The following is a 23,054-nucleotide window of genomic DNA, read 5'->3' as shown; positions in this document are numbered from 1 at the left end:
CCTCTGGTGGCCTCTTGGCTTTGGAATGACAGTGGATAAAGCCACTCACCGTGGGAGGAGGCCCCTGGGCCAGGCTTTCTGTCATTAAACCTCAAGACTCCGCTCCATCACAACCTTTCAAAGAGTGGCTATTTCATGGTTTAACGTGAAGCCTGGGTCGGGGGAAGGGCTCCCTCACGCCCACAAGAAATGGCCCTCGAACCACACCCCGGAGTTTAGGTTTCGCCAGCAATTACCGTGCTGGGAGCGGGAGGGGTGGTGATGGTAAGTGCGGGCGCGACGTCGCTGGTTAACTCTCGCTGCGAGGAGGTGGGCGAGGACGGCCTTACCTACGTACGGGGCGCACCGCGAGGACTCACCGTCTTCCCATGCAGGCTGGGGGCGCTCACCGTGTGCATCATGTAACCCATGGGGGGCATCGAACGCCTGTCAACGTGGGCGGCGGTCTGCTGAAAAACACGGGATATGGAGTAAAAGCGCGGTAGGGCATCCCGCGAGGGAGGGGCCATCGTCCAGCTGCTGTTCAGCAGGAGAATCTCGTGTGGCCCCTAATCTCCGAGACGCTATCCTATGTGGACGGTGCTATTTAAACGCAATTTATTGTTGTGCTATTGTCTTTGCTGAGCGCCTCTTCCCTCCTATTGACATTCCCATTGGGAACCAATTAGCAATGGCTCTGGTGTCAATCACCTCCGAGCCGCGCTATTTGTTCTCCTCCTATCTGCTGAATGCTGCCACTGCACCACCCCACCACACGCCACCCCCTACACCACCACCCAAAGTTGCTTGTGAATGGCTAGAGTCCTCTGTTAATCGCAATGTGACTTCTCCCATCGCCATCCTGAAGGTTTGAGTGAATACATTCACCAGCGATCATTTTGCCTGGATTAACCGGATTTTCGTCCGAATTAACAGGCATATTTCAAAACAAGTATGCCTGTTAATTCAGACAAAAATGAATCTGGGGCTGGGAGTCTCATCCGGGGTGAACCGGCTAGAGCGGATTTTCTGGATTTGGTTTACAAAACCTGGCCACCCTACAAGTTGAGGCGCCAGGAAAAGGTGGGAGAAATGTGGTATTGAGAGGCATTACCTTGGCGACGGGCCCCCGGTGTTTCGTGGGAGAGCCCAGGAAAGGCACCTCGGTGGCCCTGCCCTCCTGGGGCCTGATGGTGACCCGGTCGGCCGGGTTGTGGGGTCTCCGGGGCGAGAGGGCTTTGGGAGGTCCTGGCAGAGGTGGCGGGGGGATGTCCGAGGGGGACGGGGGCACGGAAATAGAGCGGGGGGCGTCCAGCGTGGCCTTGGCGATCTCAAAGTCGTGCGGGGGGTAGAGCGGGGCGGTGGGGCTGCCATGCTTGAACTGTTGCCGTTGCTGCCATTCGTACAGCTGCCACACCATGCCATCCTTGGTGGCCTGGCGCTCGTTGTTAGACATCTTGAGGTGCAGCACACGGTCCTGGGCATATTTATAGTCGCTGGGCAGGTGCTGTCCGGCAGGAGGGGAGCTCTCCCCCAGGTTCCTCGGGAGTGTCTGATAGCCATCCGGGTAGGGCTGGGACTGGCTGGTCCGGTGTGGAAGTGTTTGGGTGGGCCCCAGGCTGGTGGTGGGGGGTGGGGGGGCGCACGAGGGGGTGGGGTGAGGGGGAGAAAAACAAAACAGACAAGAAATAAGGATGAATCTCTTTCGTTGCAGCTGGTAAAATGATCATAATCCTCACGTTTGATAGAAACATTCTCAAAGCGCTTCACAGGATTTTACTTACCGCATGTAAGTTTTTTTTAAAAAACGCGCAGTTTTTTGCTGATATCACAGCTCGGATGCAGATAAACAGACTTGTGGACAATTAGCGTGTGAATAACTGGCGCTCTGCTGTACTTGCATTCAATCCAGCATTGCTCAGTGCAAACAGGGGCTCTATGGCCTCACCCGCACCAAACCCTGCACGGCCATCACCCCTTGGTCTGTGTCTGCCCCGTCACTGTGAAGTGATTCTGGACACTGCCCCACGCTATGTTAGTGCAACCCGTCGTTGCTGTTGGCAAAATTGGTCCCGATATTAATTATTAATTAATTTAAAAATATTCCATGATTCTGCGTCATTTTAAAATTCAAGACAAAATGGTCTTACAGGCTAATTTCAGGCCAGAGATTTGCTTTTCCTAAAAAAAAGACACTAAACAAATGATCTGAAAGAATATCTGGAAACACTAATGTGGCAAATCCCCGGTTTAAAAACATTCAAAATTCAAACACTTTCTCCCTCTTCCTCCCTGTTCCAACCAGACTAAAAACGGGCTCAGAAGCATCAATGTCACTGGTTTTTGATGAATGTTATTCCAGTCTGAATTCTGCCAAATTCTGCCACTGGGTGGTGCAACAAGACCACAGAGTTAAGCATCAAATTTAGGGGAAAAAAAGGCTTGTGCGAAACGTAACTCTAACGTCAAACCAATTTCACTCTAATGTTTGAACTATCTTAGCTCTAACTTCAAGAGTATGTGTGTCAGCCTGACAGTATTAGCACTCTCAATAGATTGTCTTGGAATCACATAGTCTTAGCTGACGCTTCAATGCAGTGCCGAGGAGTGCGTGAGGGTGGGAGGTGGGGGTTGCATTTTTTAGATATTTGTGGGACATTCCTGTGCGCAACTGGCTGCTGTGTTTCGCCCACAAAATACACAGTGAATCCACTTTACAGTGTATCCTACGAAAATGCTTTGAGATGTCTCGATGACATGAAACAACAACAACAACAAAATTACATTTGTATAGCACCTTTCACGTCAGGAGGACGTCCCAAGGTGCTGGACAGTTAGTGTTTCGGACCCGAGCTGGCGGTCGGGATTGGGGAGGCTAGAGGGCAGGTGGGGAAGCAGGGTGATCAAAAGCACGGTCGAAGAAGAGGGTCTTGAGATGGGTCTTGAAGGAGGCAAAAGAGGGGGCGCGGCGGAGGGACTGAGAGATGGAGTTATGGACTGCGGGAAACACGTTACATCAAATGCAAGGATTATTATGACGTCCCTGTGGTTTACATCCCTCTACCCAAGGGAAGAGTTGTATCTTAAAGTGTGGAGGAGAGCCCCACAAGTGAATTAACTTATCTGCAGGTGGAAATTTCCCTGTATCTGGAGTGGAATGCGCTCGTCTTCCCTTGGGCCGTATAAACACAGCTAGAGAATACCTTCGCCCCACTTCCCCCCCCCCCACACGCACAGATATTTCAAGCTGGGTGAACCAAAGGGCACTTCAAATTCAAAGGAAAAGTTACACTTAGAGTGGCAGAAATAGAAGAGATGCCTGGCGGGGAGGTATGCACCTCTCTCTGGAAATTGGGGGGAGAGAGAGAGAGAGGGGGAAAGAGAAGATATGCATCTGGAAGCACGGCTTATTAAAGGCAGGTTTCTGTTAAATCTCCTAATAATGATCAGGGCTCAGTGTTTGACAGAGGTAAGTACATTAGAATGCAGTTTGTGAATAAATACATATAAATTGTCCTCATTGTGCTTAGTGCTTGGCAAGGATAACACCCCTTTAATTACCATGATCCCACCAACTAATACATACAGTGAGACTGGTACCATTGGGCTTTAGGTTAATATCAGCTTAAATTCAAGTGATCAACACAAATGCCACGTTGCTTTATGTTTTTCAATTCGTTCAATGTAAAGCATTGAGCAAGTCTTAAGACAGCCACGTTACATAGCCTCAGTTGTGCTGTTGGAAGCAATTAACTATTATTATTAATAATTACTATTATTTTATTTAATAATGATCTTAATAAGAATAATAAACGTTGAATTTGATGTAGCATCTTTCACGTTGGGAGCACATCTCAAAGTGTAGTGACTGTGTATTTTGTAAGTGGACAAGCCAGGACTGTAGAGGATGGGTAGCCTGGGTTTGGTCACAACCTTCAAATCAATCAGAAAGCTGCAGTGTGGGGTCGTATTTACTGACTGAGTTCAAAATTCCCAACATGGGGCTTGAACCCACACAATCTTTAGACTCAGAGGAGGGAATGCTACCTACTGTGCTAGGCTGAAACTCTGAAAGGAAAAGGGAAGTAAAGGGAAAGGTGGGTCTGTAACAGAGTGACTAATATGTGCAGACAGAGGATAAATATAAACAGACATTGAATACAATTTCAAATGTGAGGATTATCATCAAATGCATGGATTATTGGTGAATACGGCAATTGGCTTTAATGCATCAGATCACAAATGTTTTAGTTTTCAAGCAATGAATAATGATTAAATAATCAAAAATAATCTCTACATTGATACAGATTGGGAAGTTGTTTCAAAGTGCTTCACAAGACATTCTGTAAAAATGTAGTGACTGTATTTTGTAGGCGAACACAGCAACTCATTTGCACACAGCAAGGTCCCACAAACAGCCATGAAGTGAACGACCAATTTTATTTGGGGGATTGTCGGCTAAGACACCAGGAGAGAGAAATTCATGTCTCTTTTTGAATAGTGGCATGGCATCTTTAATGTCCACCTGAACGGGCAGATTTAATATTCAATTGAAATCAAAGCAATAGAGAAAGAAAAAGAATTTGCAATTTGATCGTGCCTCAGGTTTTGCAGTAATTATGGAACGAGCGTAGCGACCTGTTTGATTTTTCTACAGAAGCGTGGCAGCCACCTTAATATTGAATATGAAATATTTAATAATATTATTTCTAATACGGGGAAGATTTCCCAATGTTTAAGAGGTGAGAGAGGAGTGTTTAGCACTGACCTCGGGCCATCTGTTTTGTGGTACTTCACCCATTGCTCCACTTGTGCCAGGGAGCTCTTCCGCTGGGCATTCTTCTCAGTGCCAGTGCGGGGCACAAAGCCCCTCCGGTACACAGCGCCTCCATTCCGCTCGGCAGGCCCGGCGCTGGGCGCGGTGGGAGGCAGCGTCCCATTGCGCTGGGCTGGGTGGTGCCGAGGCAGAAGCTGAGGATGGGCGGCGTGCTCGTCGCTCTGCGTGGGGCTGGCCTGAGCTCTCTTCCTGCCGCCTTTGCCGACAGCCATCTCTACCGTGTCCTTGCGGAAGCCGTACCTCTCCTCATCTTCTCGCTCCTTCTTGATCTCCTCCCGCTTCTCGAACCCAAACGTCTCGTCCGGCCTCCTCGAGTCAGCTTTGTTCTGAAGGCCCTCAGCCCTGGCCATCCCCTTGCACACGTTGATGTGGTTGCTCTGGGCGAGGAGTGGTCGGTCTTCCTTCCCCGTCTCCCTGTAAAACCAGGACATGAACAAAGGGCAATTTATCTTCAAAAGCTGGGTATAAAATTCAATTTAATGTCTCACCCGAAGGATGGCACCTCCGACAATGCAGTGCTCCTCCCAGAGAATATCAACCCAGATTATATGAGCTTGAAATCCTGATGTGGGGCTTCAACCTACAATCCTTTGATTAGACCCATGTGATGAACGAGATGTTAAACTGAGGACCCGCCTGCCTGTACAGGTGAACGTTAAAGAGCCCATAGCACTAGTTGAAAAGAGAAGGGAGTTTCTCCCTGTGTCCTGGCCAAGAATCCCCCCAGTAAAATCGGTCACTCGCTCTGAGGGGCACTGTTGTGCGCAACTGGCTGCCATGTTTCGCCCATAAAATATATAGTGATAAACTACTTTACAGTATATCTTGTGAAGCGCTTTGAGACGTCCCAATGACGTGATAAGGCCTACATCAAATGCAAGGATTTTTATTATTATTATTTGGAAAGTTACTGAACCCCCAATTAAAACAAGACCCATTCCTAGAAGTGGCCGGTCAGAAGGGAAACAGAAGGATTCCCATGTCTGACCTGATATGTGAAGGTCGTGCAAAAGATAATCTTTGTTAGGGGGGCACAAAGAAATTTGGGAAATGGCAGCTAAAACCTTTCATCACAGGCATGTGCGGCAGTGATAGGACACCAGGAACAGAGGGCGTCACTGTACAGGTTTAATAAAACCTCCAGCAGTGCTCGCCTGTGTCTTGAAAATGACGGCCAATTTATCATCTCAAGTTTTAAGTCGGTGACACTTCGTTTAACAACCTCTCAAACTGACAAGGGTATCGTTCGTATATCATCCTGACGGGGTTAATTTCTCAAATTCTGAAGCTGTGTGCGCGAGTGTGTGACTGTGTGCATTTATTATTATTGTGAGAAAAAGAATCCATGCATATTTTAGCTGTAAACTCATGAGGAATGCAAAAGGTGTTTCTATTCCGAAGTCTCAAGCTACAGGTTAGAAAGACACATCTTAAACTACACGGTTAAAAAAAGTCAGTATTTCACACTTGGATCCTGGTTCAAGACAATCGCGCAGCAAATTCAGCGTGAAATTAACATGATGTTTACATCTTTGATAATCACATGAAATTTACTCGTCGCCCAAAGTCTGAACTGGTTGTACACACACACAGAGAGCATCTGACATTCACATCACAATTCAGACAGATTGCGAGGGCAGGATTGCTGAACAGGTGGAACATCGCTGGGTTAACCGTTTCCTGGCCAATGCTTTCAGCTCTGTTCCACAAACAGTCACGGATTGAGTGACCACTGCATTCCAAAAACCTCAACTGGTGCTATAATGGGGCACCATTTCCGTGTTTCGAGCAGGAAGTGTTGACTCGTTAGTCTGGCGGAGAGGCGAGAGCGTTACAGACTGAGCTGGGGGGGTGGGGGTGGGGGGTTGGAGGCAGTGGACAGGTGGGGCTGGGGCAGGCTGGGGAGACAAGCTATCGCTGACACCCCCATTAACAAATCCCACATCAGGCCCCCATTAACAAATCCCACATCAGGCCCCCATGGCTCAGGCTGGTGACGTGCGTCGGACAGTCTCTCCCTTCGGAAGAAGGTAAGAAGGTAATAAGCTAAAGCAGAATGACCTCTTCAGAGTGTAGGCTTGCATGAGAGCTGCTTGGTTCATGGCCCTGATCCAGCCGCTCATGTCCTCCTGAGTGTCTGCACTGAAATAGTAGGTTCTCATGCCGGTGTGCTCCGCCTGCGAGCCAATCAGAGAGTTCTTACTGTAAATGTACGTCCGCATGCCCGTGTGGGTGGCCTGAAAACAAACAGAAAGAAAAGATAATGTAGGGGGAACGGAAGGGAGCCACTCGCCCAATTACCAAGCTATATTCCAACACTTATTTGGGGTTGAGGTGCAGTCAGCCATGATCTAATAGAATGGTGGAATTGGCTCAAGGTGCTGAATGGCCTACTCCTGTTCCTATGTAACACTGATCATCCCAAAGTATTGACTTCCTTGACATATTTACACATTGCTGTGATGATCATAGAGAAATGTCAGTGCTGCGAATTTCAAGCATTTTTCCTTTCTCCTGACGCCCAACGCTCAGGTGTTGCCAAGGTTCGGTCTTTATTATCATAATTATAATAATAATCCTTGCATTTGATATAGGGTGTTTCACATGAGGAAGACGCCTCTGGACTTAATGTAATGCAATGTGTATTTTGCAGGCAAACGCAGCAACCAATTTGCATACAGCAATGTTACAAACAGCCATGAAGTGGGTGATCAGGAATCTTGGCCAGGACACTGGGAAAAACTCTCTTCTCTATTCAAATAGTGCCACGGGGTTTTTAACGTCCATCTGAACAGGCAGATGGGACCTCGGTTTAACATCTCATTCAATACAATATACATTCATTTTGGTGCTGTGTAAAGATCAGGAACAGGGAGCTCTGGCTGTGTTTCAGACTGGCACTCAGATATTGAGATCAGTTTAAAGTTCCCACATTCTATCCATGAGATTGAGATCAACTAACTCAGCACAGACTGAGAATAGATCCTGATACCTACTCAGTTACCCGCCCTTTAGATTTAATTGAACGCTCAAACGTGCAAATGGGAAATAAGATGTTTTTGATACGTTCAAAAGAATTGCAAAGTGACTTTTAAAGAGCAACGGGGGAACGGGGAATCAGGATTGGGAAGAATTTGATATTACAAAACAAAGAATCAACAACACAATAATAATAATAAAAACAATCATCATCGTGGCATTTTGTACAATGGCCTTCGTGTCGGGAGGACGCCTCAAAACGGTACATGGGATTTTACTGTAAAGTGTAAATACTATGTATTTTGAAGTCGAACATAAGAAACAAACAAAAAGTAAAGCCCGAGAGAAGGTGTTAAAGTAAATCAATATTGCTGGTGTAAGTGACAGCTTTGAAAGCACTCGTGCTGCTCAACAATCAGAATTCTACATTTTGCATTTCAATTGCAAGCCAACTTTGTGACAGCAGCATTTAAACCTTGATGCGTAAGGGACATTCTTCCTGCTATTCAGTCAGCGTCAGAGTCCTTCCAAGGTGTGGGCTCTGCGCTCCGCTGCGGAGAATCCACAGCAAATGAGGGAAGTGGGGACACTGAGAGGCACGGACCCAACCTGCTCTCACTGCGGTGTCTTGTTGCCTTCCTTGAACAAGCTGCCAAAGGCGTGAGCTGAGCAGTGAGTGTCAGAAGGGCGTTTGACCACAAACAGCCCTTCCCCCAGCCCTGCAATACAATACAGTGCCAGCTTAGATTGCGAGTTCAAAGTTCCGCCGCAGGACTTCAACCCATAATTGTCTGACTCAGAGATGAGAGTGCGACCAACCGACATATGTTATTTACCAAATGATCCAAGGAGACCTTCTTTGTCAACGATCCATCATGGTTTGGAGTGGGAGGGGGGGCACGGAAGCTCAATCGTGGAAAGGAGATGAATAGCACAACGCACAAACCTCATCAGTTTCTCAGGACGAGGCTCAAAAGAACCAGCCAGTTTCACGTTTTCACACTCCATCGTTCTTACCTCACCCACTGCAGCCATCCTGCCCCTCTTTACACTAAGGGAATGGGAACTTGTTTACTTCTGTGGACGTCTGATGGAAATTCACTGCGATGGACAAGGACCTTTCGGTCACGAGGAGGTCAGCCCAGCAGTGCTCTGCCATCAGAGGTCGAGCTGCCTCCTGCATCGTGTTCAGCTGGATCTCGAGGTGCGAACATCATTGAGCCAAAGTCATCTCGTCTAGCGGATACAATGTGGGTGAGAGCCCTGTCCTCTGTTTAGCCATCCCTATGCGCGATGTTAGCCCCATCCAACAATTGAGAGCTTCTTCTGATAAGCACACACATACACACCATACCACACAGAGCTAAAACTAATCTCCACCGGGAAATGAATAACACGAACTGACAGCCATTCAGACATCACAGTCACACTCATCAATGGATTTATTATCTCCTGAGTCAAATGTTTTTTCTATTTCCATCTCAATGCATTAAACTATTATATTCGATTTTTTAAATAAAAACAAAAGTACATTATAAATATTGTTATATTATGTATAATATATTTTATTTTTTATTTGGAAAGCTGAAATATTTAATGATACATTATATGGAATTATATAATTAATATAAATATGCATATTAATGTAATATGCATATATATTCCTATTCTCGTAATAATTAATATAAAATAATTAAATTATTTAGAACTGCTTTAGAAAGATCAAAACAACAACTTGCACTTATATAACGCCCTCCACGCCGGGTGGTGTCTCAGAGCCCCTAACAAAGAACAACACATTTTGTTCATTCGGCAACAAATCACTAATAATAATATTACTATGCCTGACCTGCTGAGCGTTCCCAGTGACTTCTGTTTTTGTTTCACATTTTAAAGTGAGTTGACTGTTGTATATTGTGGGTGAAACAATTAAACAATTCTTTGCATTTGCTTCCAAAACAAACGGCTATGTTAGGAGGGAGTGGGGAGGTAAGTCACTCCAGAAAGAAAAAGGTGCAAGTTGGTGAAAGTCAAAGCTTGCAAATCCCAGAGTGTGCATTGGGGTAATGCTGGAGTTTAAGCAGCTAAAACTACATAGCTTGGAAATTAGAGCAGTCAAGCTTCCCATTGCTTGTCCAATTAGGACCGCACTATCCTGTTAAGGCTTTGGCTTGCAGAAGCTGAATGGGAAGAACCCTTGCCTCCAGTGACTAGTTTGTCCCTGGTCTTTCATCAATGAAGCCTTCGACTACTATGAACCCTCCTGGCTCACCAAGATGGACTAGATATTTCATTGGCACATCACCATTGAGCCATCTTAGCTCCAATGAGACCCCACATATTTCTCTCTCCCTTTCTCCCTCCTTCTTTCTCTCTCGCTTTTTCCACCCCCTCCTTTCCCTGGGAGGATAGCCTTTCTTTCGATTAATAAAAACTGCAGATGAGAATGAAATAGTCACGCTCCCGGACACAATGAGCATTTACTAACAATGGGAGCTGTCCAGTCTGTTGCACAAAATGTTCATGTAACAAATCCATTTCCCAGTCTGATTGCTGAGAGAGCATTCTGATAGAACTCTAAAGCACCATCTCTGATGAAAATAAAACCTCCACGAGGTTCAATCTCCCGCAGATGAGCGCTCATGTAAACCACAGTAAATGCCACCAAAGACTCAAGCTATAATAACTTGCCTGCATTTATATAGATAGCTTTTCATGGACAAATAAATGCCTCGAAGCATTTCACAAAACACAACTGATTGGAACTGAAAGTGATCGGTGATACAGGGCAAACTATGCAGCTAATCTGTCCCAGTGATGTCCCCTTGACAATGAGATGAGCAGCCGAGTAATTTAATTTTCGGCGTAAAATTGGATGAGGAGTCAGATATAAAGCAGGATAACAAGAAGAAAGTCTCTGGGTTTTCTTCAATTAGCAACAGCTATTTTATTTTACAGCTTTCATCAAAATCAACCTTTTCTCTTTGAAATCCTAAATAAATTTTGCATTTGAAAGAGCACCTCATGTCGTCAAGGCATCTCAAAACGCTTCTCAGGATACACTGTAAAGTGTAGTGCCTGTGTTGTGTGGGCAAAGGTGGTGACGCAATGTGGTTTATATATGTGGGAATTCCTGGAGCTAAAATTTCACCCAGAATTAGCATGTTAGAGCATTTTGGCTTACAATTTAAAGTGGCAAGTCTGAGTTTGGAAACCAGTTTTCTTTCAAGAACCTCAGGAAATGGCTTCCAAATTAACATCGATTTCAAAAATGTTTCACAACTCAGTGTCATCTTAAATTTGAAGGTGAAATGGTATCACATGCCAGATACTGGTGGAATTTCAGGCCTCCTATGTTCAACTTGGTGCAATGCTGTTGTTTACTTCTTGGTAACATTTTTACTGAAGGAATTGTTCTATGGCAGAACAACAATGCTGGAAATGAGGATTCTTCCCACTCAACTCCTGTTAAGCTTTCAAGCCACAGTCTTAACAGTTAGCATGGTTCTAGCTGGACATGCAACAGGAATGCTTGCCAGACAGTGCTCTCAATGACCAGCTATGCGACATTAGCTGCTTAAATTATAGCAATACCCTAATGCGCACACTGGAGTCCCCAAGCCTTGGCTCTTGCCAACCTGTGCCTAATACTCTCCAGAGTAAGTAAAGCAGGGTCCCTTCAGGGAGAAAGTGCACATTCCATTCCAGACATGGGAATTTCCACGGTGGAGGTAGCATACATGGAACTATGGCCGATTTGGATTTTCTTAATGATAATAATCCTTGCATTTGATACAGCACGTCATCACATTGTTGAGACGTTTCAAAGTGCTACAAGGATATATTGTAAAGTGGATTGAGTGTGTATTTTGTGGGTATAACAATGACTGTGTATTTTGGGGGATTTTCTGAAGCACAGTAATGGGTTTCCATATATATCAGACACCTGGCTGACCCCCAAAAAATGGCCGAGTTGGTAAGAAGGTGAAAGAGGAAGCCTTTTAGAAACTTCACTTTGGGTTTTGTAGGGATCAAAAGGTTACGCAATATACTCCACATTATTTGTGAACTTTGAACGGCATTAGAGATTTGTGCCAACTGCTTACGTGCAATTAAGACCAAGATGTGATCTGTTAGGATAATTGAGAAAGGCTTGGATCAATGCCCAGCAGCGTACAATAGTAGGAACTGAGCTCCCCCAAAGGGAGGAAAGAAAAAGGCAGGTTGCGTTTGAGTCAAAGCAAGCTCTCGGCTTTTAATTCTTAGTGACTGTAACACACAGGGTCATTGGCAAAGGGCTTAGAAAGGCTGTGCACTTTCTCCTCTTGGAGATGGGTTGCGGCCTAAATTGGATTTCCAGGCATAAAGTAAGAGATAACAGCAACACCTTCACATTTAGATTACTGCCTTTCATAGCAACATAGAAACAAAGGAATTGCTAGACGAAAAAAAGACCAAGGTCCATCTCGTTCACTTTCTACCATCCTGGTAGGCGATTGCTACAATAATGCAAGTATTGATAGCAATTAATTCTGTATGGATTTGTCTAAATAGAGGATTACTCTCACATCAGGAAGACACCTCAAAGCACTTCACATTAAATCAGTTGGGAACCTGAGCTGGGCTAGGGAGCGAACTGCGAAAGAGGGAGAAACAGGTGATAAAAAGTAGAAATGAAAGGTTTTAACAAATGAGTTTTACAGGTGGAAAGAGTGGGGTGAAGCCGACAGCCTCTGGGATAGAGTTCCAGTCAGAAAGGCAGTTGTGGTGGGGGGAGTGGGGAAATAGAGAACAAACGTCTGGTTAAAGTCACTGATTCATTGCCCAACACCTTTGCTGAAGCTACCCATCTATCGCAGTCTATTGCAGGAAGGAATATAATAGTTTTGTATACAGTTAACAGTATTCAATTTCTGGGGAAAAAAAATCTGCCAGTCAAAAGCGAAAACACAACAACAACAAAATTACATTTGTAACCTTTCACATCGGTAGGACAGCCCAAGGTACTGGATAATCAGTGTTTCGGAAAACACAGGTACGTCCACTAAACTTGGAGCACAACAAAATTAACAAGTAAATAAAAGTAAATACCTATTCCCGTGAGTGGTTCTCTTTTTTTCAAGCACACCGTCTCCCGAAGGGCAGCAGGGAATACAGATCAGCGAGAGTCAGGTAAGAACAAAGGTCGGACAATGAATCAATGAATGACTGAGATATTTCTACATCTTCCTTGAAACTAATGTCAATAGATAGACCAACACATTTGACATTTTCCCGAACGCTAATCCACATGCACAACCAGCAGAGGATGCTACTCTGGGAGGTTGGTTGTGGACGTACGTGTGTTAGGGTTAGGGAAAACGTCAAAAGTGTTGGTTCCCCACGCAGCCCTGGATTTGAGCCAGTCAGCTCCTCGTCCGTAAATGCAGCTGTTATCCACTCCACCATCAAGGCTCGCCCCAAAATGCCAATGTTACGTAACCACTTCAAGACAAGATGTTAATGGGAAATAAAAACAAACCACAGAGCACACAGTTACACAAGATCAGGAACACCAAACCAGTAGAAGAGGAGAACCCAAGACAACTCCAGAATTCCAGAGACCACGACAAGCACCAAACCGTCACCACAAACCAGAATTCACCCGAGAGCAGCATTTGGAGAAACGAGAACCATTCCGAAATAAACCCCGGGCGTTGCCATTCCGAAAAAACCCAGGAAAAGTGCATTTGGGAAAAGAGGTACAAAGGAAAATCTGCGACTGCTGGAATTCCAATCTAAAGTAAGAAAACGTTGCAAATTTGGGGCAAGGTGATCGGAATCTGACTAGGAAAAGGAACGTTTTTATTGTAGATTGGATTCTTCATTCCTAGCAAAAAATATTAACCTGTCTCTCTCTTCCTCTCCCTAGTTGCTTATGCTGTTAATTTAATGCAACTTTGCCAACCTGCACCTAATGCTTTCCGGAATTAGGTTAACACGATACATCCCTCCAGGGAGAGGATGTCCATTCCATTCCAACAATCTATCTCTAAAATTTCCATGTGTAGGTGGGATGCATGGTTTGGATACTCTTAAGCATGTTGATGGGTTTCAAGGGGTGAATCCTTTAGCCTTCTAAAGGATAGAGGGATTAAGGAATATGGGGATAGGGCGGGTAAATGGAATTAGGTTATAAGATCAGCCATGATCTTATTAAATGGAGGGGCAGGCTTGAGGGGCCAAATGGCCTACTCCTGCCCCTATGTCTTATGGAATGCTTTTGTGCCTCACTGCATTGTGAAGTAGTTGTGATTATTCTCACCACATGTTGAGTTTCCCCCCCCACCCCCCCACCATTCCCCAAACATATACAAATCTGTTTGCTCAATGTAAAGGTCAATACAGGTTATCATAATCATCCAAAGCCACAGTGCTCTCTGGGTGTGACTGTTCAACAGGAACAAGCATTGTGGCTCTATTGTTAACAATATTGCTAACATTTTGTAAGCCAAGCTAACTAAGCCAAGTTACAATAATCCTCGCTTTTGATATGGTGCCGATAACGTCAAAAAGTCTGAGCGCTTCACGGATAATTGCTGTCAAGCGAATGTGTGTTTTGTGGACAAACGTGGCAGCCAATTTGCACAACAGCAATGAAGTGAATGACTGATTTTATCTGGCGGGGCGGGGGAGGGGAGAAATTATTGGCTGGGGACACCAGGATTTAAAACGTTAATTGAAAGCAGGGCTCAGGCAGGTTCGAGAGGCTGTGGCACGCGCGGGCTGTTTTGATACCGGGCTTCAGTGTACAATGGCAGCCCGGGAGGGCAGACTGCCGTGTAAGCGATTCCTTTTGACACTGGGATTAGGGGCCTGTGCGATTCGAGCAGGCAGCAAATTAGAGCTGAGCTTCGGAAAATAAATCTACATGACACAAAAGGCCATGTCCATTCCCACTGAACTGTAAACAGTCCGTCTCACATGACTGACTGAAATGTTGCATTTTTTACCTACGAACTCCTGTGTGATCCAGAGCTCAGCGCAGCCATTGCTGACCCGAGGCCCAGAGAGTTGCGTGGTCTTAGCCGTTAAATCATGCATCATCTTAAGTATGTGAGGGATTGTGCACGGTGCACGGTGACGAGGGGGTGGGGGGAGGAAATCAGCTGCCATATTAGAGCGAAAATAAGAATTTTTCAAAATTCTGTGCAGCCATAAACTTTAAGAAAATGGACTTAAAGACTAAGATTGTGGAGACATGGAGCCTCAGGTGTAGATGAGCCAGCATTGACATGATGGGCCAAATGGCCTTCTTCTGTCATGTAAATTTATTTTACTTCTGGGGGGGGAGGCGGGAAGAAAGACTTTTCTGTGCGCACCCCCAGCCCGTAACACTCAATTCATGAGTCATTCTAGACCTTTGTAGAGGTGGGGGAGGGTCTGGTTGAATCAGTTGGGCAAGTGTTAACAACACTGCATAAAATAGAGGGGTTTAGAATTTTATTCTACTCAACTTGTGCAAAGGGAGATTTACAGCCAGATTTGAAGGTTATTTTGCAGCTTTAGTATTAGCTCACATGCATGGATTGTAAAACACGTTCACTTCAACCCGTACAACAATAATAATAATAATAATCATTTTATCTGATGAAGCAGCCGAACATACTGACCAGGCAACTCAAGTGCTTCACAGGATTTAGTGTGAAGTGTTGTGACTGTGAGTTTGCAGGCAATGGCAGCCAATGTGCACCCAGCAATGTCCCACAAACAGCCCTTAATAATAATAATAATAATCCTTGCATTTGATATAGCGCTTTTCACGTCGGGAGGACGTCCCAAAGCGCTTCACAGAACATACTGCAAAGTGAATTGACTGTATATTTGTGGGCGAACGCGGCAGCCAATTGCGCACAGCAATGTCCCACAAACAGTCGTAGATTGAAAATGACCAATTAATTATTGTTTTTGGTTTTGGAGGGATTATTATTAGGCTCTGTGTGGAGTAAGGAAACTTGCCCAAGGTTTGGCCCTCTGCCTGGAATTGAACTCAGGTCTCTCACTTGCAAAGCGAGTGCTCTAACCACTGAGCTACAGGACTCCGAAGTCAATTTATCTGGAGGATTGTTGGCTAGAATACCAGGAGAAACCTCTCTTTCTTTTCAAACAGTGCCACGGGATTTTTAACGTCCAGTTGAATGTCGGATCAATGTCAATCCGAAGGACGCCATCTTCCACAGTGCAGTGCTCCCCCCAGTACTGCACTGGACTGAGCCCAGAGCCTGGCAAGCTCCCTAAGCCAGGAGTCTTCACTGGAGCTGAAGGAAGCCTTATTCAACCCTGTTCATCGAAGTGAAAGAACTCAATTTTGAGCTTGCTATTGGAAGTATTAAGTGGCAATTTGTGTGAAGGTGCTTGCGATAAATCTGGCAGATTATCCTGATCGAGACGTTACATAAAGCCCCGCTCGTTGGCCTAAATAGAGAGGTCCAGAAACCGGAATTTCCTGTAACCAAGCAGATTGACAGCCCAAATGTGGCTTTAGAGACAGAAATGTACCCCTGGTTTTGCTCGTCTCCCAGCTCCAGAATAGCTCACCACAGAGTCACAGCCTGCCGACTCGCTGGGACACAGAACACAGCCTGCAAAGTTGTGTGTGTAATTTTCTCCCCCCCATAAATTTCCGGCTTCAGCTATTCCCAGGAAAGAAAGAACTCTGTCATGTTTATAGCGTCCAAATCATGTCGAACTACCACAAAGCATCACGCCAGCAGTTACTGTCAAATGTAGTGACTCATTTTGCTGCACAGCATTTCACAGAAATGTTACAGCACAGAATCGGGGCATTTGTAAATGTGCATTTGTGTTTTTCTCTGCCAATCTTCCCTCAGTCTCCGGCTCATCGCACAAACTCTTCAAATCTTCCTCCATTTCAAGCATCCACCTCAACTCCCTTTCGAAAGAACTCATGCTCTCTACTTCAAATATGCTTTACGGCAGACAATTCCACGTTCCCACCACCCTCTGTGTTAAGACGTTTTTTTCCTCTACTAATCTCCCCTTTAATTCTTTTTCAATCATCTTAAATTCCAGTGAAGACCTGGATTGAATGAGGACAAACGGGACTTTCACACAGGGCGGGTGTGGGGAAAGGGGGAAGGGAAGGGGTGAGGGATGGAGAAACAAGTAAGCTTCAGAATTGATTAGCCCAAAATTTCTTCTGTTAAATCCAGTTTAGTGCTGGATTTGTTGGAAGTGAATTTGTACGTGGTTTTCATTCTAACAGTTAAACAAAACAAAAAATCCTTGCCTTTCATGTCGGGAGGATTTCTCAAAGTGCTTCATAGTAAACTGTAAATTGTAGTGTCAATATTTTGAGAGCGAATTTTGTCATCCAATTTGCGCACAACAATGTCCCACAGACAGCCATGTATACTGTGGATATAAAGTGTGCCTGTGTCAGGCCTGTCTCAAGACATTAGCATGATTTCAGTCATCTTTCCTCTCTCCAAGCTCCCACCCCCACCTCGGGTATCAAACATTTTCAGATGTTCTCCCAACATAAATTAAAGTAAATTCTACTGTATTGTTCGAAAAAAAATAACTAATCCTAAAGTTGATATGGCTCTTTTCAACACGCGAGGACATCTCAAAGCGCTTCATCCGATATACAGCAAGGTATTTCAGTGGTAAGTTTTGAATGCAGTATAACAGGGGGTTTCAGTGTTCGAACAAGGCTGGAGTGCAGATGCCTTGCAATTCAGTTTACACAGGTCAGCGAAAAGGAATTAAATGACAATCACACATGAGCGGTTACATAAAGGCTCGATACAAGGATTCCCCTGCGACTGTGGGATGCTATTCCAGGTCATTCAATTAACGCTGATTTACTGACAGGTACATTAATCGCATTAAATGTTTCACTTAAGATATTCAATGTGCAACTTTCCATGTTTGTGTTTAGAGGAAGCCTGGACCGTGAGCGAGGAGTGAGTCCTAAATAATAAATGAGGAACATCGATCAGAAGATTGAACGTTGTGTCATGTGAACAGAGTAACGTAACGACGGTTGATTGTAATCACTCGTGACTGCTCAAATCTCAAGCACGCGCGGAGGGCTGCAAGACAGAAGAAAGGAGTGGAAAGAAGGGCATGCTGCAGACTGTTGAGATTTGAGAACAAGGAACAGAAAGATATGCTGCTCTCAGTTGAGTTCAGAGCTCAGCTTCAGGACTGCCGTTAGTGAAGCCGATTGCTTTGTCAGCATTTAAGAACTCGCCACCAGTCAAAGAAATAGCAACGTTACTCAAATTCCGACACTTTTCCCCTCTCAAAGACTCGCTTGTGACCATCCTACGCCCACAATCTCCTACGCTCTGCAGACAACACTTTCACACTGATGGAATGATTCCGCTGCCCAGTCCCAGCCTAGACTAGGCCACATGATCATAGGCCTCAAGACCACTTTCCCTTCGAATTTAAATCACATGAAATTGCGGAAAATTCTCAACTTCAGTCTCGACTCGGAAGTGNTTTTTTTTAACCCTTTAATTTGATATATAAATCCCGTGAAGAGCATTGAGACATCCTCCCAGCATGATGGAGAGCTATATCAAATGCAAGAATTATTATTATTATTGATACAGCACCTTATTACATTGTCAAAATGTCTCAGGATTTACAGTGAAGCTACAGCCGCTACAGTGAAGCGTAGCGACTGTGTATTTTGTGGACGAAGGCTAACCGATTTTCGTGCAGCAAATGTCCCACAAACAGCTGTGAATTGAATGACCAATTTTATCTGGGGGATTGCTGGCCAGGACAAGACTGGAGTGGATGGACTGAGAGATAGGGGAAGAGAAAACCAAAAAAGGTACAAATTAAAACTGAACTTAAGAATTTTTCACAATTCTGGACGATCTTAAAATTTCAAGACAAATGATGACAGGTATCCGGTGGGATTTCAGACCACGGACAATTTATGTAAACTTTAACAAACATTGACTGAAGAGAGTGACAGAAGATCATTTCTCCTGTATCCTTCCTGGTTGCTTGGCACATTACTGAGCAAAGCATCAAAGACTTTGGTAGCTTTATTCTCAGATACTTCAAAGCACATCACCCTATCCCGTGTGGGGTTTTAAACACAGCCCACTGGACGTGGACCTTGGCTTTCTGTGCTGAGTGTATCAAGAATCCGCAGGGTTAAAAACCCTCAACTGTGTGCAGCACTCCTTCCATCAGCCTGAAACAATTATCTTTAGAGCTAATATCAGGCCTTGATACAAGTCAATACTTCCACCAGTTAAAAACAGATAACAGTGCAATAAACTGAACGCATATGTACACATTGAAACAGAACAGCCGCAGAACTGCAACTTAAACGGAAGGAAATTCTGGGAGGAAAAGTGGTAAAGATGACTTCCTGTTCCATGTAATTCTCCATTCAGCACCATTCAAGTGGTCCTTTACCTTAAACCCCCCCACCTTCCCGATACCCCCTTTCTTACCCCCCCATCAAAGAGTCTGTCATTTTGCAGCTCCACTTCTGTGCACAGTTAGATGTACCCAGACCCTTCCCACACATGGAGATGGATGGCATCGTTCTGATCGTTGATTTTAAATACTGGTTGGAACTCCGTTTTGAGCGTTTTGGGGTGGGAGGGAGCAGTAGAAAAGCTCAGCTGTCAACAGTGCATCAGCTTGTGTGAATTGGCCAACAAGAAGACACTGGGGTCCATCCTACATCAAAGGTTTGGTGTTTTTAGTGATCTGACTGCAGTCTTTATCAAATACCTGGGAATGAGGGGGTTGGGTTGGATTTTGGGGTAATATCCCCCCTAGACTTCCTGGTCTCTGCTCCCATTGCCCCCCAGCTTGGGGTTTTGCTCTGAGTCCTAACCATTTTGGGAGGGGTTCCTGCAAAAAAATTCCTAGGGGCACATACGTCCGTTGAGTTGGAGGACGGGAAGTTTGGAAAAGGGGGAGGGATGTAGGCTGCCTTGTGGGGAGCTGGGTAAAGGTCGGAGATGGAATTGCAAGAGCTGGAAAACTCTCCACTGATAAAATGTACCTCACCACCCAGACTTTCCTTCCACGTAACACAAAATCCACTGAAGCACAGTGGTTTGCCAACAGTGTTCGAACGCTCCAATCATTGCGTTCACATAAACGTCGTAAGAAAAGCTCTGTTAAACGTTTCATCAGTTGGCTTCGTTCCTACCTTAAAGGCATATTTGCGGCCTATGTGATCCTCCGGCTCTATAGGGGCAACTACGTAGCTTGGCAGTGGAATGCTTCCCAGCACGGTATCCTCTCTGCTATCTGCGGACACACACACACAATGTGATGAATCCTGATCCAACTCGCCAATCTTCTCCCTTCATCTCCTCTATTGGGTGTTGCCTTCTCTCCTTCCAATTGGGATATGGTTCCACTGGCATTGGATTGCTCCAACACCTCATCATCCATCCATCTTTCACATGCGAGCCTCGACAGTGAACGTACACAGTGGGAGACCTCATGGTCTTCATCTCCCTCCCTGCAACACTGAGATCAATCGCCCTCAACATTTGCCCTCAAATCCGCCGTCTCAGCACATTCAGTCGGGCTTCAACCCCAAGACCTCGTTGGGGCCACAAATTCTCCATGGTCCTAGTCTAAGAATCCTATCATTTCAGATTGTGCAAAGTTTGGAAAGTTCTTAAAATCCGACCTTAATTCCGAAGCTGACTTTCCACAAGTTTGTTTTAAGTACAGAAAAACAGGACCCAGATTAAGGCAAATTTAAGAATTCAACAAGATTTGACAAGACTTGAAATGTTAATGAAAGAGATTCATTCGAGGAGCATGGGGAATCCCTGGGTGCAGTGATCCTTTCGTGACATTAAAAATACAAAATAAGCAACCATCATAGCGAGCAGAGTTGGGTTACCAGATGAACAATTAAAATATCATATTCTACACACCAACTACTCTCTGCTTCTTCTAATGCAAACCTGTCAAATGTCCAAATCATTGAACGTAGAACGAGTCCAATAATAATAATCCTTGCATTTGATATAGCTCCTTATCACGGAATATATTGTAAAGTTTAATGACTGAATATTTTGTGGCTCAAACGCAGCAGCAAATTGCACACAGCAGCGTCCCACAAACAGTCGTGGATCGTAACCAAATTATTATTATTTTGTTAGTTATGTCCAACAATGATTTAGACATTCAACAGGTTTATCTTTAGCACATTCAATGTTTTCCAATTGTCTGGCCCATTAATTTCGCTTCTCCATCTCCTCTCCTGACAGCTTTCAGGCCCCCCACCCATGCCAGTGTCTCCTCACCTTTGTAATAGAACAAGCAATATTCCGAGAGGACAAACCACCGTCGCTTCCACAGCTTCATTCCAGAGCTGTCCTACAAGAGCAAGCAGATAATAAGCCATCAGGTCAACCGCACACAGCAAAAGGATGTTGACAGCTCATGTGAATCGTCATCATGTTACCGAGAATAACGAGGAGCTAGAAACGAGAGGCAATCATACCTGAGTGAGCACTCGGATGGTGTCAAAACAGAACAGCCAAGCGAGTGGTTCAAGCAATTTGTCTGAGCGCTCAAGGTTTATACTCCAGATCCTATGAATTATTGTAACACTGCGATCCATCAAAAAGCTAAGTAATGATCTTTACTCCAGGTCTATTTATCATTAATAATAATAATTAATGGAACCACAAAATACACAGTCAATTCACTTTGCAGTATATTCTGTAAAGCGTTTTGAGACATCTCAATGATGGGATGAGGCCCTATATCAAAATGTAAGGTTTACTGTTAATAATAAGTTACAAAATAATAATAGTCTTTGCATTTGATTTAACACCTTATCGCTTCATTGTCTAAACATCTCAAAGTGCTTTGCATGATCCATTGTAAAGTGTAATGTCTGTATATTTGTATAAGCAGCCAATTTGCACATAGGTTTCCTAGCAGTGCTGTGGTGACTAGGACTCCCCATGACCTCAGGAAGTAGTGTGCGTCAGCAACAGGTCGTGTCTTGGGGATTCCTGAGCACCAGGTTACTAAGTGTAGCTGAAGCTGAAACGAAATCCTGCCATCAAGTGGTCAGTAACCAGGAAAAACAGCACAACAACCGCCACCAACTCAACCCCTTTAGTCCCCGTTCCCCCACCCCCCCAACTCAGGTGCCCAGCTACCTGTGTAAGGCATTTTAGGCCCCACTTCTGATGTGAAACATGCTGTATAAACGTATACTGCATTGTGCCAGCCTCACTGAAGAGTCAGTCCTATAAAAGCCAAGTATTGTACCTGCTTGTACAGCCATCCTCTCACCACCACCGGGGCATTTGGGTTCCTCCTGATTGACTGCTCCCGCTTTCCAAAGTTATGGATTCTGCCACTCGACCTTGAAACCTGACGGAAAATCAACATATGAATACACGCACACATTGAAGAAACGGTAAAAATAATCCTTCTTTTTCATGGTCATTCACTGAACGGAGATATACAATGCTTTGCAAAGACTTAAGGTGGGTTAAGGTTGACTGAGATGAGTCAATTTTGAGAGGTGGTAAAGACAAAGAGGAGAGGAAAAGTCAGCACGACTCGGCTCAAAAAACATGTTCAGCCACTAAGTTTGTGCTAACTTTATTTCCTTGTCTTTTCTCCATTCAATGTTGGAGCATGGAAAACATAAAAGGTATTCACAACAGCGCTCGGGCCTTGTGGCTGCCCAGACATCAAATCTGAGGAATAACAAATGCCTGTAAGCCAACTAGTACTAACAGTGAAGAATTTATTAACATAGAAAGCAGCACAGAGAGCTACAGAAATGTGTGTGTTTGTCTATGTGCATGTGCTTGGGTGTCTCTTTAACTATTTATGAGATTTTTTAAAGAATCTGTGGAGATTTTAGCAAAAGGAGCCCTTGTACAAATAATTGATTTTATCTCTCTGCCTGTTTCTTGAGATCTCTTCAGCTTGCTTCGTCAGAAGGTGTTGCTCTTTAACAGAATTTTCGAGTGTCAGTTTTGGTGGACTATGCCTTTTCACTACTGGGTTTAAGGTCATTGCAACTTACTGAACTTCTCTGGCTGTACTCACCAGGTTAAGATCATAGACAGTTACAGTACAGAAAAAGGCCATTCAGCCCATTGAGTCTTTCTCTATGTGATTGCGCAGTTGAGGAAACAGCTCCTTTCAAATGCATGAAACAATACGCACCTACATGTAGTATGACAATGACACTGACATGGAAGAAAGAACT

At 44.7% G+C, this 23,054-nt stretch overlaps 1 protein-coding gene across 5 annotated transcripts in view; it reads right to left on the bottom strand.

Moving 5' to 3' along the window:
• Positions 1–23,054, bottom strand: part of plekha7b (pleckstrin homology domain containing, family A member 7b) — a 151,425-nt gene that overhangs the window by 24,049 nt on the left and 104,322 nt on the right. For 3 of the 5 annotated variants that reach the window (XR_006085546.1, XM_042341311.1, XM_042341313.1), the window contains exons 6-12: positions 22,097–22,201; positions 21,115–21,187; positions 19,998–20,098; positions 6,878–7,053; positions 4,748–5,230; positions 1,094–1,598; positions 360–449 (exon numbers count right to left, since the gene is read on the bottom strand). Coding sequence is in view for 4 of the 5 variants with exons in the window: in XM_042341311.1 (XP_042197245.1) it covers positions 360–449; positions 1,094–1,598; positions 4,748–5,230; positions 6,878–7,053; positions 19,998–20,098; positions 21,115–21,187; positions 22,097–22,201 (1,533 nt within the window). In the remaining variant the exon portion in view is untranslated. Of the gene's footprint in view, positions 1–359; positions 450–1,093; positions 1,599–4,747; positions 5,231–6,877; positions 7,054–12,886; positions 12,954–19,997; positions 20,099–21,114; positions 21,188–22,096; positions 22,202–23,054 lie in introns of those variants that run through there. The other 2 variants (XM_042341312.1, XM_042341314.1) reach the window with 2 other exon arrangements.

Source organism: Callorhinchus milii, unplaced genomic scaffold (genome assembly GCF_018977255.1).
Source record: "Callorhinchus milii isolate IMCB2004 unplaced genomic scaffold, IMCB_Cmil_1.0 Scaffold17, whole genome shotgun sequence".
Classification (NCBI taxonomy): domain Eukaryota; kingdom Metazoa; phylum Chordata; class Chondrichthyes; order Chimaeriformes; family Callorhinchidae; genus Callorhinchus; species Callorhinchus milii.
Note: the sequence above shows the minus strand (reverse complement) of the source record. Positions and strands in the feature narration are given on the sequence as shown.